Here is a 20,366-nt window from a genome sequence, read left to right on the forward strand (position 1 = left end):
CCAGTTCTACACACACATAATACTGATAATCCACTTCCATTTATGTGGCGCCTACAATGTGTCAGGTACAATTTTCTCATTTACTCCTTATTAAAAAAATCTCCTATGAAGTGGAGAATCTACCCATTTTACAAGCAAGGAGGCTGATGCTCCGAGAGGCACTTTTATATCTGCATCTGCAAAACAGGGGCACCTCTCAAAGGGGTGACAATTAAAAATTATATGGCTCATGTGCTGTGTATATTGGTAGAACTGCATCCAATGGCTGATATTATTATTAAATATTTCCAGTCAGTATCTCTCGAGAACATAATAGTGGTTTTGTAGAGAGTGCTCAGACTGTGTGATATAGTAACCCCATCTTTTTTCCCCGCCTGCTCAACTGATTTCTTAAACAAAGGAGCTTGTTTACAGTCACCTAGCAGTGGTGAAACTGGAATTTGAATCCAGGTCCCCACACCTGTAGAGTTCCTTCCACTCCATTCCACAGCCTCCTTGCATGCATGCTGCTCCTTATTGTAATCTGACAGGAATTTGGATAGTTCAAGCTTCTCTTAGTAGCAATTTATAAACTTTAAGTTTTCTTTGAAGTCAGCTTCAACATTGCTAAATTGGCTAAATGTTGATAGGAAAGTTGGAAAACAAAAGCATCAATGATGGTTTCACATTTTCTACTGGGATTCTCCCTCATAAATTACTTAGTTTTTCTAATCTATAACAGAGGGCTATCTCATCTCGCAGGAGAACATTTCAGTCACAACAAATTAGACTGAAAATGTACTGACTGCAAGAGATACTTAAATCAGCCAGAAGTACTTGTTCCCTTTGATTACATAAATTACTACTAGAGCTTCAAGTTGTTTTATATTAACTAATTCCAACATTAGAATAAGTGCCATTTAAGAATCATACTCATTTTAAAAGCAGATGCCACATGAGGAGGAGAGAGCTTTCAGGGGAAATCTATCAGGAGAAATCCAGAATATCCTTCAGGCCCTAGGTTGAAAAGAGCTGCTGCATGCTCACTCTGAAGGCTCTGGATGTGATGATTTTACTTGACAACAGCATGCTAAGGAAATTCCAGCAAGACCAAGCTACTGCCCAATTACTTTTTTCTTTATATAATTAAGCAAGGGTTTCATTGATCTAAACTTTGCCTCTTATTTTTATACTGCTCACTATGAAGAATAATGTCTGGTAGAATTTTTTAAAAAGCTCTTCACATCCATTATATCAGTTAGTTCTCACAATCTGAGATGGGTAATACGATCTTAATTTCACTGATGAGAGAATGGAGTCTTGGGAGGCTAAGTAAGCCGGCCCCAGTCATAAGTGTACTCAGAGGTTCCTCTAGAGAAGTATGAGGCTGCCAGGTGTGACCCCTCCTTTGCCTTCACTATGATCCACAGTGCAGGGCCTGGAGGCCAGACTAAAAAGGAGAAGTCAGGCAAAGGTGGGAGCCTCCACCCAGCACTGGAGCAGGGCTAGGCCTGATCCACACAGCCTGATCCAGGGGTTCTGGTGTCTGACAAACCCATAAGAGCTGAGGAACTGGATGCAAATAGTTCATCTTGCTGAGCCTCGGCGTCCACATTTGCAAATATGGATTCTCCTCCTTGTGGGAGAGATTCTGAGGATGCTCAAAAGTAAAAAAACAACAGGTATGGTACCTAGCATTGTGTCTGGCTTCGAGCAAGGACATAGAAGATAGCAGTTTCTTCCTAATCCTCTCTCTTTCTCGCTGAAGCTCTTCCCGTGAACCTATGACTAAAACTACTAGGTGGAATTTTTCATGCAAATTATCACCTTCTTACAAAGCAGGACTATGATTACTTAACACTAACAGATAGATCCCATGTGGAATTTCTCAATTCTTGTGAGGACACATTCAAGTTTTATCACTTATACTTGAATATAATCGTGGCTCAGTGTTGCATCAATCACCGTATTAACAACTGCAAGCTACATCTTACTACTGTCCACCTGTGGAGTCCTATGAGGAAGCAAAATGGTACAATGGGAAACAAGAAACTCTCTTCTCTACTCACCATGAAACTTTAAAAAGTAGGTGTAAAAAATGGACAAAGAATTAAAGACTTTCTATGCCAAGGAAAAATGAAAAGAAAAAAAAAAACTAGTTAAAATGGTGCCAATTCATTTGACGGCAATTCAGGTTCTTTGAGATACAAAGGAAAAAAAAAGTTACTTTTCTTGTCTGTAAATAAGTAAATCTTGTTCCTTTGTGTAAAAGCTCTACAGTTAAACTACTACAGCCACAGATAAATACCACCTCTGGATCCCAGAGACCAAGAGGCGCTTGGATGTGGCACCTGGGTGCTGTCCTTGGAGTAAGTGGTGGCTCAGCACTGTCTCAAGCACTTGGTGCCTTTGCAAAACCAGGCTTCCAAAGGCTCCGGCTAAACCTTCCTACAGAAAGGACAGTGAGGAGGAGAGAGGAAGGCTGTGAGTGTGGCCTGTCTCCAAATGCCCCATCACAAGTCTCGTGAAATTGGAGAGGTTCAGTGGGGCTGTGAACTTGGAACCTGGGTGTCGCTCCCCTTGTTCCTACTGCCTGAACTACCACTAAATTTATACTCCCAAACCATGCTGTAGAAAGATTATCTAAGTCTTAAAAAAAAGTACTTAGAAAGAGAGGGAACAAAAATCTAGTAAAAATGGTGCTTAAAACCTCAAAGAAAGCTATCAGTACAAACACCTCTGCCACAGTTTGGTAGCAAGGAAACCATTTGGAAGCTTGGGTTTGGGAGGCTGACACATCTGAATTTTATATATATGGTTGTGGTGTGTAATTTACGTAAGAATTACCTTGATCTCTACAAATATCAGTTTACTTTATTAACATGGTTAGGTAGTTTCCACGCATTTTATATGGAAGGACCGTGTTTCTAATGGCCCAGGAGGAGGACGCCTAACCATGTCCTTCCCCTATTTACACCCTTCAATGGCTCTCCGTTGCCCTATAAAGTTGAAACTCTCCAACATGGCTTACAAGGCCCTGGATGGCCTGGCCCTTGCCTGCCTGCCTGCCTGCCTGCCTGAGCACTCCCGTCAGACCCTGAACTGCTTGCACTTCCTGGGAAACTCCGTGGTCTATCCTGTAAGTCTTTGTAGATGCTGTTCCCTGTTCCCCGGGTTGAGCTCTAATTTATCTGTTAGGTTCCCTTCCTCTGAGAAGCAGAGACCTCAAGGCTCAGTTCTGTTTTCCCTACCAGAGGCTATAGCCTCTTGGATTCCCTGCAATTATATTCTCCTTGTCTGCATCTGCTCCAGAGAAAACTCTGAAGGCGCGATTATGTTACATTCACCATTTTACAAAGAACTCCTAGTACAATACAATTCCTGCCATGCAGAAGGCTCTCCAGACATTACTCTGGAAGGAGACGTGTATTGCGTGACTACCCCAGGCCAGACGCTGGGATACACTGGACAGATATAGGACTCAGTTATTTAATCTTTACCACAATCTTAAGAGATGGGGACTCACCACTCTTACAGATGAAGAAAAGATCAGAGAGACAAAATATCCTGCCTGAATTACTACAGCAGGGGAGTGGTCAAGCAGGAACTGGAATTCCACATATTAAGTTCTCTAAAAGTGCCACTCCGATCCCTGGCACAATGCCTCCAGTGTTGCCAACCAGGGGAAAACAGTGCAGGCACAAATCAGTTTCCTTGAAGTTCTCTCCCTAGGGAATGAAGACGATGATCCCTGGAACTTAAAGAGTCCCCAAAAAGCAATTTCAAAGCCATCAACTTAACAATGGCAATGGCTTTAAGGCCACTGAAATAAAAGTAACAGTGGCTGCTGACCTTTGCTGACCTCTCTATGTGCCAGGCACTGTGCTTGGTAACCCATAGGCGTTATCTTACTGGATCCCTCAATGATACAATAGGGGAGGTTGGCCATTGCCTTTATTTTACAGGTGAGAAAACAGAGGCCCAGAGGCGCATTTCCTTGCCCAGAATCAGACAAGCAGGGAGTAGGGAAGTCGGAACCCAGGCCCCACATCCTCACTGCCTCACTTTACCGCCTCTGTGTAGGTGGAACTTTTTTCACAGGCTGGCCCGAGCCTCTGTGTGCACTGTCACTGCTACCTCCTTTCCTTCCTCCTTCCAGACCAGGAACCACACAAAACTCCTTCCACATACATCCCTCCTGTCGCTCTAAGGCCTGTACACAAAGCATTCTTTGTCAGGCTTGCAAAGGAAGGTTTTCGTTTAACAAGAAGGAAAAGTACACCATCTATCAGATCTGACCCAACACCTGCTACCAGATCTGGCACAGAAGAGGAGCGGCAGAGCATCTCCTGAACTGAGCTGAGGTCGAGAGAATGAAAGGAAACAGTCACTGTGTAATCTGGCTGCGTTTGGGTATTTCCTAGCTGCCAGCTAACATGATCATTCCCTCCAAGAAGAAACTAGGTCTATGCCAATACCCTTGGCTATCCTGCTAACTTACCACCAGCCCCAAATTAGTGTTTGCTTAAATGAGAGAAAGGATATAAAAAGGCACAAGAGGGATAAGAATGACGATCAGCTAGAAACGTGTCACTTTAGAAGGAAGGCTGACTCTTTAAGGTGACTAGGTTGCCAGTTAACAAACAGTCAGGGCACCCTGTGAGAGTGTGGAGGCTAGAATTAGATCTTTCCCCCAAATAACCTTCTTTCAAATGAGAACACTAGGTTATAATTTATATTTCCTTTTGTGCAACAAATTTGAGTGTCATAAAAATGGTTAAAAAGTCTTCCTATGGTAGCTTTTTCTAAACTTTTATGAACATCTGCCACATTCATTTGAAGTTTAAAAAATTCTGGCACATATGCAAAGGCATAATAAGGTGCCTATAGCTTTCAAGAAAAAATAACAAGACAGTCAAAAATAAGCCTTTCGCTGAATTGCCAGTAAGAAAACTAGCGTGCGAGAGGAGATGGGCCTTCCCGAGCTCCTTCCTTAAAGGGCTTTCCTTTGGCCCCAGGTCTGAGCTCCTCCCCAGGCATGAGAGCCCACAAGTCCTGGGAGAAACCTCAGGGGAGCATCTCTTTCATGTGAAGGGATAACAGGAGCAGATAAGCACAATCAAAAAGCACAACTTAAGAGCTCTGCAAGTGGGAGCTGAAATCCAGGGGAGGGGATCAGGAGACTGCGTTTCATGGTTTGGTAGCTCACCACTGCCTCGCACATGCAGGAAGTGCTATCTTGTTTGGCCAGTGCCTTAGCTGGGTTCAAGAGTGGGGCCGCTACTAATTTTCCTTTTCTTTCAGTGCTGACCACATGATAGTTCAGCATGGCAACCCCCTCCCCAGTGTTAATCCACCGACAGAGCTAAGATTTATGGTGGCCAGTGCTTCCCGAAACTTCTCCCTCAAAAAACCCTTCAAAGGCAGAGGAGAGGGGACTTTCACCTACTCACTTAAAGTGCAAAACTCTGCCTTGAGTTTTTGCTTCAATATCTATGCATGTTTTGCTGTAAAAAACCCCCTTGTTTTAAGTTATTTACAGTCATATACAAAGAAAAAAAAAATTTACTCCCTCCATCTTTAAGTAAAATTATGGAGCTGGGTTCCCTGAAACAGCGATGTCTTTTGGAGAGGGCTCTAATGTGCCCTGAGTTCCAGGTCTCCAAGCACTCACTCAGCCCTTCTTTTCAGAAGGCACCCGCTGGGCATCCTGTGAGGTGCTAAGGACACCACAGTGAATGAAGCACAGTCCCTTTTCCCAAAGAGCTCATGCTCCCAGGACGACAGAGAGGACAGGGAAAAAAACAGCTGTCATCCCAAGCCGGAGGTTCAGTAAGCAGATGACAGCCAGGCCGGAGGACTTCCTCAAACAGCTGGGGGACAGCAGGCTTTGGCTTGCAGGGGTGTGGGGACGCGGGTGGGACCAGCCAGAGCACTGACTCTGCGGGGATGGTGAGGACCGAGGCCTTGACCATGGCGGGGAGACTGAACAGAATTTAGGGGTGGGCAGAGGAGGCTGGAGGGCGGACTACTCAATGCAGAATAACCAGGTGGAAGGCAACCCCTTATGTGTCGGGACCGGGGACTGAATTTTACACTCGTCTTCATACCTCCATGACCTAGCAAAATGTGTGTGATTTTGCGTCTAGAATGAACACGTAAAGGCTTTGCAAAAATCCAAGACAGCAAAGTAAAACATCAATGAAGGCAGTGAGGAAAGAAGAAGGTGAGAGACATGTCAGAACCTTAGTGGTTATTTTGAGAGAAAGAATGAGGAAGAGGACATCCAGCCATGCTCTGTGTGCCCCACTGTAGTGTCTTCTCAGGCAGTGGTGCCATTCACAGGGACCCAAGACAGTGGAAGAGGAGTAGAGTCACTCGGTGGGCGTGTGTGTACAGATAACAAGGGTTTGGGGAAGACTGAGTCTGAGACATCAACAGGCTATCTCATGACCTTCAATTGGCACTTGCAACTTTGGGCCTGAAGTTCAGAGACAGGTGGCCATTGTTCGACGCACAGCTGGGAGTCACCGACATTACCTTGGTAGCGGAAGCAAAAAGCATTAAACAAGATGACCAGAGGGCATGGAGAGAAGAAAGGCAAGCCAAGACTAGAAACTTGGACATTGCTCAAGGTAAAGGGCCGTGAAAAGGAGTGTGAGAAAGCCTGTGCTGGAACAGTCTGTGAGGCAGGAGCGGCAGGAAAGAGCCGTGGATGCCGATAGACCAAATGGTCTTTAGATTAGTGTTTCCAACTGTACAACAATTGGCAAGAAAGGTTTATTACCAAGTGCTCACTTTCAATTTTTCACACAGGAGCTCTGAATACACCCCTAAACTTGACAAACAAAGGTAAAACACAGAAATCTCTTCAATCTGATCTAAATACACCATCCGAGATAGTCCATAAACTGTACTGTATGTGCTCAGGGCTGGGTGATGACAAGGAGGAACTGTTAACAGAATGTAGGAGCCACATGGCCGTCCTGTCAAATTAGAAATTTGAGCAGATTTCTGTGGTCTATTTTGATCGAGATTCTCAATGTCAAACAAACAGGTTTTTCGATAACCAACTTGTTTCATTTTCGTGAGCACAATAGCACAGTGTGCAACAGTGAAGAAGCAGGTGGTCCTCGTCGACGTGAAATGAAGGGAACAGAAGAAGAGAAGTAGCACTTCCTTTAAGACATGCAAAGCATCACCACAGACGGACATGGCTTTAGCTTTTCCCTCTGAGGGCTTATCTCCTGTGCGAAACAGGCAAGCCCCTACCTCCTGCTTAATTTTACTCTAGTACAAATTTCAGCTCTCTCCTGAGGAGGGAAAAGCTTAGGGTTCATATCTACAAACCAGTGGCACTTATAAAAGCACAGAAAAGACCTTTAAAAGAATTGCTACCCAATTGGTACAGTCATGCAGGCAGCAATCTGGCCTTTGATTCGCAGCTTTGACCAAGCATTTCTACTTTGGGGTTCCAGGCTAAGGAAATAAGCCAAAATGTGGAAAAAGCCTTATGCTTAAAGATGTTCACTGAAATGTTATTTATAATAGCGAAAAATTCCAAGTAGCCTAAGTGTCCAACATAAGAGGAAAATGGCCAAGTTTTAGTGCATCTAAACAGTAGAAGGACAGGGAGCAAACTTAAAATTATTGAGAATAGACAAAAACATGTAGAGATCCCCATGCCATACTACTGAATGAAATAACAACAAAATGATATACCATATCCATTAAGTACATGTACACAAAATATATATTCACAAAATAAAGATGAGGATGAAGACCACTACTCCACTGGTTGAAGCTGGAATAATGGTACTGCGGATAATTTTAATTTTCCTCTTTATACCATCTACAGACTCTCTATACCACATTTTCTACAATGAAAAATGCAACACTGTTATAGTGATTTAGAGCAAACATCATTTTGAAAAGTGAATCATTTCCCTTCCCTCGTTCAAACCCTTGAAGAACCCTTTCCTCCGGCCTCTTTGAACCTCACTCCCTCACCCATGAAAATTGACAATCTCCAAACAAAGTGGAAAAACACTGGAAACAAGAGCCCGGTGGAAAGGGTCTAAGTGATCGCTCAGCTCCGTGCATGAGGTGTTGCTCCGACATGCTCTCACACGTGGAGCTGTGAATGCAGAGACTGCGTCTTTTCCACTGCCACGTAGCAAAATAAAACTGCAAGCAGAGAGATCGGGGGAGAAGAGGAGCCAACTTACCTCCATTAAACTTAAATGGATTCCTATGAGGTAGGGCATGGGAGCACTGTGAAGAGAAACAGAGACACACAGCTGCTTTAATGACTGTTGCTTCCGACAGAAAATTACAGATGGTTCACTATTTGGAGAAAAACTTTTTTTTTTTTTTTTTTGTAATAAACGTATGCACAGTTACATTCCCTTTCACAACACAAATCCTAATGTGACATTTTGTTCCCAAGTCTAGAAACTTTGGAAAAATTTCACCATGCGGCTAGCCTTAGAAGCAGCAGGGGTGGCAGGAAGAACGCTGGCCTTGAAGTTAGTCCCTAAAAAACAGCCATATGAGGGCATCATCTCAGTTGCCTTGTCTTTTTTTTTTTTTTTTGGCTTTTTTGGGCCGCACTCCCCGGCATACGGAGGTTCCCAGGCTAGGGGTCTAATCAGAGCTGTTGCTGCTGGCCTACACCACAGCCACAGCAATTCGGGATCCTTAACCCCCTGAGCGAGGCCAGGGATCAAACCTGCAGCCTCATGGTTCCTAGTCGGATTCGTTTCTGCTGCACCATGATGGGAACTCCTGCCTTGTCTTTAAAAAGGCATTTTGGACTCTACCTGGCAGCCTGCTATTAGAATGAGAAAATACATGTCGAGTGATTAGTACAGTTCCTGGTATAAATGGGAACCATTATTGCTGTGATTACAACAGAAAAAGCAGTTAACAACTTCCGAAGGAAAGCACACATGCTTCAAAGCAGAATGTTTTTTTATGTGCCTTTTCCTTCTGCCATCAAGAGAAGTGCTCAACTGTCCATTGTAACCGGACAAAGTATACCAAAGCCAGCAAGCGTCTCCTCCCCAACTGCACACATGCCACCCCGACAATACTGTAATTCAAAAAGCCCTTTCACCTGCTTCATTCCCAGAGCAATGGGTTTCCTAAGTTAGTGACTGAGCAGGAAATGGGAACCAGCTTCAAGGGTTTTAAAACCTGGGCATTATAGATTGATCTCCTTTGGATACACACACACAATATCATCATGATGCTACTTACCGATGATAAGCATGCTTGGCATCATAAGGGGAACTTCCAATTCATCTTTCCTAATCCACACAACAACCTCAACAAGGTAGGTATTATCCCCATTTTACAGAGAAGAGAATAGGCCTAGAGAATTTAAAGCACTTCTCTAATGCCACAAAACAAGCGGCAATCCTAGGATTTGACTCCAAAGCTTCTTCCTCTGTGCCACACTGCCTTTTTAATACCAGACCTAAAACCCCCAGGCCTGTCTCCCACACACTGTTTTCCTGGGGGTAGGGGAGGGAGGGCAATGAACAGAGAGGGAAGGAAAGTCTGCCAACTTATCCCTAAGTGTCTCTAGCATGGGCTACATCCCATGATAGGTGCAAAGGGTAATTCATGAGCCTAGAGGAGAGAGACCTGGCTCAGACTGAGATGACCAGGCACCCTTCCTCTGGGGCAGCTGGGGCATGGAAGTCAACCTAAGAGGGTGGCTTTCTCGGAGACTGGGTGGGAAAACGAGGAGTGGAAAGAAATGAGAAAGGAGAGGTTTGCTTCCTACTGAATACTAAGGCGTTTAGACTTTATCCTAAAAGCAATGGATAGGCAACGAAGAAGGTTTTTTAAACATCAGATGTGCATTTTAAAATTGCTCAAACATTTAAAAATAAGAAAGAGCACAATTCCCTCATTACCATTCAACAAATAAAATTCTTCAAGCAAAAATCCTTCCCCAGAATATAAAATGTTCTCCCTACTACAGATCTCAGCAGTAATACATCTTGGGAGCCTGTAAAACAGACTTGAATATTAGCAGCACAGTTTGGGAACTATTCTTCTAGGAGACGTTTGTATTTGATAATAGCCAAAGAAAGAATTAGACACACAACTGCAGTGAAAGTGGAGTTGTCTTTTCTTTTCTTTCTTCTTCGTCTTCTCTCCTTTTTAAAGAAAGGTATCTGCTGTGCACATTCGGCTTCTCTTCGCTTCTAGGGGCAAGGAAATGCCCTACGATATTTTTTTTCCCTTAAACTGTAAACCATTAGTTGAGCTGCCAGCTACACAAATGCTCAAACTTCCCAGTGTGCCTGACTCTGCTGTCCAAGCTTTTTCCAGTGCACACTGAAATGAATGTGTTTCTAATTAAGTAGCTTCAGGAACACGACAGCTTCAATGTCAAAAATACAAAGTCTGAACCCTGGCAGGAAGTCTTAAGACTGCAAATGTCTCATCTAGTGGAACCTTGCCTAATGTAATGAAAGGAAGCAGGAAGAGTGCAGAATTCCAGAAAAAAATGGCTACTTGCTAATGTGTCCAGAAACATAGCCAAACACATACAAGGGAGAAAACCTCAAATCCATAATATTTAACTGAATTTTATAAACTTCCCCAGCTCCTACTACTACTGTCATGCAAGTGACAAATGATCCTGTCAGAACTGAAATTCCAACAAATGAGTTAACGTATAGAAAAAGACATTCAAACAACTGTGAGAAAAAGGTGAAAATACAGCAAAAGTCTCTGTATAATTTAACTGTAGCTCTTATCTGAAAAAAAACATTTTCTAGAATTTTAAATACGTAGGTTTTAATGCCATGCCCTTTTGGCCTACAATAAAAATCAATGTAAGAGAGAAAAAAGGAGTCAGAAGTGACGGCAAATGTGAGAAGGGATAAAGCGAGACACACTCTTCAGGTATCATTAGGTAGGCATTTTTTGAAGCCCAATAATTGTTCAAAGAGTAATTAAGGCCTATTATAGAAACGTGGTTTCTCCACCAACTTAGGGCTGCAACAGCTCTGTATTTAGAAAATACTTAAAACACATTTATTCTGAAACACAGCAGCTCCACATCTTATATGAATTCAAATTTGGACAAATACCTTTTACATTGTCATCATTTGCTTGCAAAGCCTTAAAGGCTTCTCTGAATCTGCTGCATTTTTGCTCTGCAAACATAATGATTATAAATTTCAAGTGGGGAGAGGGAGAGAAGAAAAAAAGAAACCCAAAGTCTCCTTAGCATCTCAATGTAGCAAATACGTACCTGGGTAACTCTACCTGCACTCTGAAAAAAAAATTTATCTTTTGTCTTTTCATCTTTTAGGGCCTCACCCGTGGCATATGGAGTTCCCAGGCTAGGGGTCCAATCAGAGCTACAGCTGCCAAACTACACCCCAGCCACCGCAACACCAGATCCGAGCCGCATCTGTGACCTACACCACAGCTCACGGCAATGCCAGATCCTTAAGCCACTGAGCAAGGCCAGGGGTTGAACCCATGTCCCCATGGATGCTAGTCGGGTTTGTTAACTGCTGGGCCACGACAGGAACTCCTGAAAAAATTTCTAATTTCAACATACCTAAACAGTTTTTGCAGCTACTGACTGAGATTTCTTTGGCAATCTCTTTTGTTTCGCTTTTTGTTGTAAAGATAAAGTGGGGTTGGGGGGGGACACTAACCCATGATCAAGTCATCCCATGACAACTACTTTTATTTTTGTGTTATTCTCCTCCAACACTGGCCTACATCAACATTAAAGATATCTTCCACATTACAGAGTTCATATGCTTTATCGGTTTCTCACTAGCTCCATTAATGTTTCCCAGAGTATACCACAATTTTTGCGATTATTTTAAAGACTGTGTAATAGTCCACCAAGTATGGATGTCCCATAATTTACTGAACCCTATTGCTAGAGTTAGACTTTAGGTCATTTCCAACTTTTCACTACAAGTAACACCGCAGTGAAAATGAACAACTTCATGTGCATGAATTCCCAAACATGGAATTACCAAGTCAAAAGGCAGGACTGTATTGTACATCTTTTGTTATATCGTGGCAAAGTGTCTTTTAAAAGGGCAGTACCTGCCCTGGTGGAAATCTTTCAGGATTGCTGCAAGGATTAGAGATAACCCATGAAGTGCCTGGCAGAGAAGCAGTGCACAGTAGGCTCAGTAAGTTATCAGGTCCAAGTGGGTTCTCTTTGCAGCCCTGGCATGGCTGGTACCACTGGACCCATTCTTTTAGAGTCCAAAGAATGACTTCTAGCTCCTGCCCCGGTTCTGAAGGGCACCTGTAAGTGTTGGTGAGGACAGTGGAGACTCCATGATGAGCTGAGGTGCTCTTGATACATCATCCTCCACATGGGTTTTGACCTCAAGCACACTTTCTCGTCACTTGATTACCTGCCGAGTTCAGCAGGGTGGCTTATCACTTTCTTTGGATTTTATGTAGCACCCAGAATGCAAAAACCACCAAGTAAACTATGATTCATTACTTGCTTATCACATGGGATGATAAATTTAAAAAAAATCACTCACCATTCTTGGGTATACATTAAAAAGAAATTATAGCAAAAAAGATTGGTTCGGTTATTCTTAAAGAACTTCACATTCAGAACCTGACTCTTATGAATCATTTTCTGATTCAGAGTCATCAGTGTTCTTTCCAAGGATATCTCAGTAACAAAACATAAAACTTCATCTAGACGCGGTCTTCCTCTATTAGACACCATGCTTCTCTGCCCCGGTGCCTTTTAGCATTCACACTGACTTCACATTTCAATGCTGAATCTGACGGTGATTTGGAAGACATTTTAAACGGCAATTAGACACAACATGTGCAGAACCAACAATGCACATAATTAAATCAAACTGGTGATAATATTAACAGCTATGACCAAGTTCATGCATAGGCGGGCCGTGACAACTGTGTCACGACTGCCCTATGGCTGACAGCAACTGTGAGATTGCACTGTGCATCTCTGAATACTGGAATAGGGTGTACCTGCCCTAGGCCTCTATTCTCTGGGAATTATGGCACTATCTGACTTCATCAGTTACATCCTGGAAGAGTCAAAGTCATTCTTTCTTCCTTCTCCCCTGCAAAGGACAAGAGTTATATTGAAGGTGTCAAGGCAATATAATGACCTTTACCGGAAAGGTATGTTTACTTTGAATCCTTTTAAAGAGAAAAGTAACTAGTATCAATTGAGCTGTTATAACCCAGTTGCTTTTATGCATTACTTATACATAATTCTCAAGGTAACACTGCAAGGTATCACTACTAACCACATTTTCAGACTGGAAAACAGGCTCAGACAGCAGAAGTCACTTGCCCAAGGGTCACAAGTTAGTAAATAGGGAAGCTGTAATTCAAAATCAGGGCTACTGGACTGAAAGCCCATGCTGTCCCCCATGCATACTCAGTACTTAAGCCAAAAGGAAAGAGTGCTGGTAACCCAAGGGGCTCTTCCCCCGTCTTCCACCAACTCCAGCTGGGCCCGCAGTGCAGAGCACTGCTCTTACAGGTGAGTCCTAGCAAAGAGATCATTGCTAGCAATGAACAGCCATGAACTGTTCTGCAGACTTATTAGCGGTCCTGTAGTCCCTGTTCATTATTACTGCACTTTCTCAATTTGTTAATTCCTTTCCCCCAGATAACTAGAACCCTCTTAATTATGTTCCCCTGAGCTGAGAGGCTACTAATTGGAAAAGAGTCAGGTGAAATAAAAGAACACTGGCTGCTAAAATACATTAAATGCAGTTTCTCAAGACGAAGAGGGTGGGGAGGGGAGGGGAGATGGGAAGTGGAGACAGAGAGGAGGGCCCCAGCTCCAGGTGAGCAACCACTCTTTAACCTCAGTGTGGATACAGCTCAGAGCTGCCCACGGTTTTGGAAGGTGTACTCTTTTCCTTTCCCTAGAGAGATGCATACACAGCACAGCATCCATCTCACCTTTCAAAGGCACCCCAACTTCTTAGCCAAATACCCTGTTTAGCAAAAGGGATCCCATATATCTTTCCTCAGTTCACTGTTTTTGAAGGAAAGGAAAACTCTGGTCTTGTTCATTTGAGTTTTTCTATCTTTCTTTCATTCTCTCCTTTTCTTCTCTCCCTACATCTCTCTCTTTGAAAAGAAACAAAACTGTAGACACAGTCTGCTTTACAGTTTAAAATTTGGCTCTGAAACAAGGCCTGGTATTGTTAGGTTAAAAGACAAAAGAATGGGAGAGAGAAAGCCAACAAAGACCATATAACACATCTTGTTGGAAAACACAAGTAATCCTCACTTTCCTCTGAGAGTGACCAGCTAGATGGGCCACAGGCTAACACAGTGGCCAGCGGTGCACAGGGAGCCAAGAAGAGCAAACATTGTTTACAGTGCATTTGCCACAACTAGCACAGGCTAAGGGCTTGATGGGTATTTTCTCTTGGATGCTTAGGACAAGGGCATGATGTAGGTACTATTACCTCCAGCTGTTGTACGGATGCAGAAACGAAGGCTGGAAAGCTAGACGACTCATTGAGGTGACAGAGCTAGTAAATGGCAGCATGGAGACTAGAACCCAAGTCTGTCACCCTGAGACAAAGCAAGCCAGGTGTCCCAGCAGCCCAGTGTGTGTCCGGGCTTTGGAAGAAGAGGGGAAGGAGGTTTTCTAAGGTGCTCCCTGCAGGCCCACCAGCAGCTGTGCCAAATCCCGGGCCCTTCCACGTTCTATCCGAGACCCCAGCAGCCCCCTCACCACAGGAACCCAGACTTGCCTCTGAGGTTAGCCACACATGGACCTGTGGGTCCCAGTCCCCTCCTCCTCTAAGTCCGAGGACTAGTGCTGTCCACCAGGCACTGCTCAGATCACCCCAGGGGTTGCTAACACTTCCCAATTCAGCGGCTTTGTCTGGGTCGTCCATTTGGCTAAAGCACGAGCTAATTTGTACAGTTATTCTCGACTGTCAGTCACAGGAGAACCGAACTCTGTTTTCTATTCCCCGGAGTCTACGATGGGGCCATGTGCAGAGCGGAAGGAATAAAGAGATGGAAGTGCTGTGTGCTCACCAAATACCAAGGGATGTACCTTATCTCATTTAATCCTCAAATAATCCATTTCACAGATTAAAAGTACTGTCCACTTCATAGATTAAAAAGGGGAGTCTCAGAAACTTGCCCATGATCATGGTTAATGGTGACTGCAGCCCAAATCCTCCTACTTCAAAATCTCTTATACTTCTCTTGCTTTATCTTTACTTCTTTTAACTATCATGTTACACTTAAGAAAAAAATAGTTATTTGATAATTTTAGCTGGAAAATAAAATAGCAAGTGGACACTTTGTAGCCAGAATAAAACTACATTTGCCTAACTAGCTTAAATGAATTGATATCCTTTTTTGTTCTAAATAGAATTTAAGGCAGTTTATATGAATATAAACAACAAAAGCAGGAGAAAAAATAGGGGCAAAAGGAAAATAACACAAGCCAGGGTGAGGTTAGTACTTCAACTGTGTGCTGGGAGGTTTTGTACACCTGCTGGGATGGCCTCAAATTTGGCTCTGAATGCTCCAGCTGCCAACCCAAAGAGGGAAACAGGATTGTAACATGATTCGTGGTATCCACAGAGAAAAATAAACTAGTCACTCAGGAACTTGAATTTTAAAAAGGCAATCGGGGAGGGAAAAGAGAAAAAAACTGACATCTTAACGGTGCATTTACTATGCTCAGTGCTTTCCGTATGCTTGTCAGTCAGCAAATATTACTATGAGTCAGGTACCATGTTGGGCTGGGGACAGAGGAGAGAAAAACCGTTCTGATCCCTGCCTCTTTGGAGCTTACAGTTCACAGCAGACAGTAAATAAGCATATTCTTGTGTAAAGCTGTAGCAAGGAGACTTAGAAGGCGCCAAGGGGCAGATGTAAGATGACCTCATCTCATGCCCACAGCAATCTTGAAAGGCTGATCTCCATAATTCACAGAGGAACCTATGGCTCCAAGAGGTTAAGTGACGCGACAAAGGTCACAGCTGGTGAGAGGCAGAAAATATGGCTTGAAAAGCAGAATGGGTGGAAATGGCATGAGTTAAAGTTTTCTTAGGGGAGAAGGTATTTAACTCCTTGCCTGGTGTCCAACCGGCCATCCCTGATCTATGAGCAACAGCAGAGGACAAAGGTGTGGGCAAGCACAGGAGCAATTCTAGATTAGGAGAGGCGGCACAGAAGACCTCATTTCCAATTGCAGTTTCGGCAGCCGGAGGCTCACAGCCCTGGAGGGGCTGGGTGCGTGGTTGGTGCTGGGCACTGGAGACGGTCTGCTAATGTGATACACGAGTACATCTGAGCAGATGGTGAAAGGGGGCAAGAGGGAGGACAATGCCCTCCTGCGGCTTCTTGGGGATTGAGAAAGATGCTTTCTGGAGCTCCAGGCCACCTAACCCAACCACAACAAACATGAGTGTTACAAAGATAATGCCTGGACGAAAACCCAGAAAGGTCAACATCAAAGCCTGGGGCTGTCCACCCTTTTGTGCCTCCTCGGGCTACCGGAAGGAGACGGACTTGGAAAACATCAGGAAGGGCTCCATGGCTAAGACCGCTGTGGCAGGAGAAGTTAATCACAGAGGAAAGGTCAAGAGACGGGGCTCTGTACTGCTCCAGAGAGTTCAGTAAGAACCATAACAGCTAGAGCCAGGCTGCGAAAGGAAGTGTCACAGTGAGAGGCACCAGCGGCCCATAAGACCCTTGAAGAAATGCAGGAAAGAGTGAAGTACAGAAGGAACAAGAAAAGGAAAAGAAAGAGAGGCTTATGGATAAATAAGCCAAAAGAAAGTAATCCAGAAAAGGGTGTAAAAGTTGAAAATGCAAAAGTGGTAACGAGGGGAAAAAAATCTTCTCTTTTTGTTTTCACAGGACTACGATATGTCACATGCCAAGATGCACAGCATTCAATTGCCTTCTTAGCCTAGCCTGTCAGGCTTTCAAATGTTTATGGCAAAGACAAACCCACATAGGTTGGGAGACTACTCTGAGCCTAGCAGCACTGCGTTGGTGCTCCACATATTCTCCCTGTGAACGAGGCAGGGACTCTTATCCCCAAATTCCTGCCACAAGGTAACTTCCTCCACAGCTGAAGCTTCTGTGACAATGACATGACATGGTCTGTGGCTCCTGCTCTATTGGTGACCATGAACATATGCAGAATGTCTTTGCTATAGAGACTACTACGCTGTGCCTTAGAAGCTCCAGAGTTTTCTAAGTGTTGGATTCAAGATGGGCTCCAGGTCAGGGAGAAGTGAGGAGTTACATATAAGATGTGCCACAGGAAATGGAAAACCAGGCCAAGGCTTGGTCATATAAGCACAGGTCAGAGCCAGCTATGCCCCATGGAGACCAGTTAGAAACTGAAGCGAGGGAGGCTGCTGCTCATTACCACAACAGGCAGCAGGAGGGGGACTGGCAGGGCAGATCCAGATACTCAGACGTAGATGCAGCAGCAAAGGAGGCGGAGGACCATGGGGTAGTGGGCTGCAGCCAGGAGAGTTCCCCAAAGAGTGGGTGAGTGAGCCAACAACCACCAGCCCCAACCACAGAGAGGTCACAACCATGGCAAAGGGACACCGTGTCTTCTCTAATCTACAAGTCTCCGCACCCTCACAGGAAATGTCGATGCTGAGGCTGGATAAGAGCTGCCGCATGCTATACTCTTAGCATTTGTGCCATCAGGGGCACCTTGGAGGGACCAGGTTAAGGGTCTGATGCCAACCATCTACACAGACTACTCATTTCTGTGGAACATTTGCTTTATGCTATATGTACTTTTGAAAGGCTAAAAAATATTGCCTTTCAAAGTAACAGGATGAATTACCTTACCAACAGCAATAAAGAATGTATGAAAAATCTAATAGATCTGGAATTAGATAGTGGTGATGGCTGCACAATCTCGTTAATATACTAAAAACTAATGAATTGTATACTTTAAAGAGTGAATTTTATGGTATCTGAGTTACATTTCAATTTTTAAAAATCAAATGGAGAACTTGAAAACACACTTTTCCCATAGAAGCTGTATTATATAGATTCCTACAGAATCCATAGCATAGATAATGCAAAGAACCATCTTTCCTCTCTCCCATTGTTTTTCCACCAGGAAGACAGTTAACTCAGAAATTGTCCAAGGCTGCCTCCAAAGGCTCTTGGCATTTTCGATTTTGGGTGCTGCTGAAGAAAATGAAGGTACATCTCAACACAGGGCTCAGTGACTGTCATCACCTAACAACTTCTTTTTAGGTGTCTACTTGACGCCAGGCTCTTTATGGAAAATTGTATTTTTAGCTATATTTTTGTGGATGAGGAAAGAGAGGCTGAGAGGCTGTGTGACTCACCCAAAGACATATATTCAGTAGGACCAGAGCCAGGATTTGGATCCAGAACTTTGACGTCCAAGCTTGAATTCTTTTCTACTACTCAGTCGCTCTGTTCAAACCTCAAGGTCAAGTTCAGCCAAATCTTACCAAGGTATTTACCCAGGAATCTTTAATTTCACTTTGTTCAACCAACACATATTATTTGTGCACTTTCTAAGCATCAGGCCCAGCCAGACTCAGCTTCCCTTCTTCTTCTGTCTGAAACTGAAATCTGGTCTGTATCCTCTCTGACCCTTCCAGATGAGTTCCTAGTTCAGCGGTTACACCTCCTAAGCAATGGACCTGTCATGGTCCTTTGATGCTTCCTAGCTTAAAAACAACAACAACAAACAACCCCTCAACTCTTGCCTGACACCTGAGATCTTTTGTGAAGTAGTATTTCCTCAGATCCAGAACCATCTATAAGCTTCTACCTTCCTATGGCCAATGCCAAGGACATAAAAGACACTCATAAATACTTGCTGAAAATGAAAACAGTTTTTGCTTATGTGTTAAAATTCAATCTTGAACAAAGCCTGCACAGCCCAGAGTTCAATATAAATAAAATAATTTTAATCATACCTGTTTACTTAATCCACTTTCATCCTACCTGGGTGTTGGATACTTGAACTGTATTGTTGGATCATATATATATGATCACACACACACACACACATATATCACACATACACATTAGTATATATTGACTATAAATATATATTTATATATAGTCAGTAATAACAAAAATAGTACCTATTATTTGTGGAACACCTGCTTTTTATCAGTAGTAACTACTATTCACATTCAACAGAAGATAAAATTGGCTCCGAAGTGCTCAGTGACCTCAAAACTAGTAAACAGGGAAGCCAGAACCAAACCTAGGTTTTTCTGTTTCCAGTATACCGCACTTTGTCGATTTTTAGCGCTGCCTCTGAGAATATCAACAATCCCACTTACTTTAGCAACAATTCATTCCTCATGCAAGATTTCACAGCATCAACGAAGACAGAGATTAGAATGGTCCCAGCTCTGATCATCCAGATGTCACTTCACAGCTGTGTCCAGACTGATGCCCCATCACCCACATGGATTATGCACCCCGTGAAATGGCATATTAAAATTGTTTGCTAAAAATCTGAGATGGAATACATGATGCGGCATGATTCAGAACCCCACATGCAGCACAAATAAAGAGCCTAGAACTAGTATGTCTCACAGAGAATCTGAGCATGCCCATTCTGAGTGGAAGAATGGATTCCAGAGGCATCCAGAAATGTCAGGAAATATTTTTATGAAGTCAGATAAAAAAAATCCAAACCTTTTTTTTGGTCTTTTTTTAGGGCCGCACCCGCACGCCGGATCTGAGCCTTGTCTGCAAACTACACCACAGCTCATGGCAACGCTGGATCCTTAACCTACTGAGAGAGGCCAGGGATCGAACCTGCATCCTCATGGACACTAGTCAGATTTGCTTCTGCTGAGCCATGACAGGAACTCCAAAAAATCCAAACCTTAATTGTACACATCCGATTTAACTTTTTGGTTCAACCACGCCCTCAGAGAACCTCAGGAGTTAACTACTAATTTGGCTCTTGGCCTGGCTGTCCTTTGGGGGAAAATATGAACTTGTCCTCATCTGCTTTGAAAATATTTTATCGCATATTTGGAAACATGTTAACAAGTGTCCGGAATAACCCAAATATACAATTCAATTTGGAAACTGATTTGTGGTCCTTATTTAGGACAATTTCTGAAGGAAAAAGGGAAAAGAAGGAATTTACATGGGAAATACCATATGGCTTCTATTGGGACCTTTTATTAGCAACATTTAATTAGCATAGTGCCTGGTACATAATAAGTGCTCTATAAATATTTGTTGAATAATAATGAACAATAACATAAGTCTACAATTATTAGCAAGCCGTCAAAAAGCTTATGTGAAGAATTTTTTTCACATCTTGGTGATGGATACACCTTGTTCTC

General features: G+C 43.3%; 1 protein-coding gene across 21 annotated transcripts in view; it reads right to left on the bottom strand.

The window, feature by feature from the left end:
• Positions 1 to 20,366, bottom strand: part of DENND1A (DENN domain containing 1A) — a 522,363-nt gene that overhangs the window by 200,235 nt on the left and 301,762 nt on the right. For all 21 annotated transcript variants that reach the window (XM_021074670.1, XM_021074685.1, XM_021074709.1 and 18 more), the window contains one exon: positions 8,208 to 8,253. In XM_021074670.1, the coding sequence (XP_020930329.1) occupies positions 8,208 to 8,253 (46 nt within the window). The remainder of the gene's footprint in view (positions 1 to 8,207; positions 8,254 to 20,366) is intronic.

The sequence above is a fragment of the Sus scrofa genome, chromosome 1 (genome assembly GCF_000003025.6).
Source record: "Sus scrofa isolate TJ Tabasco breed Duroc chromosome 1, Sscrofa11.1, whole genome shotgun sequence".
Classification (NCBI taxonomy): Eukaryota; Metazoa; Chordata; class Mammalia; order Artiodactyla; family Suidae; genus Sus; species Sus scrofa.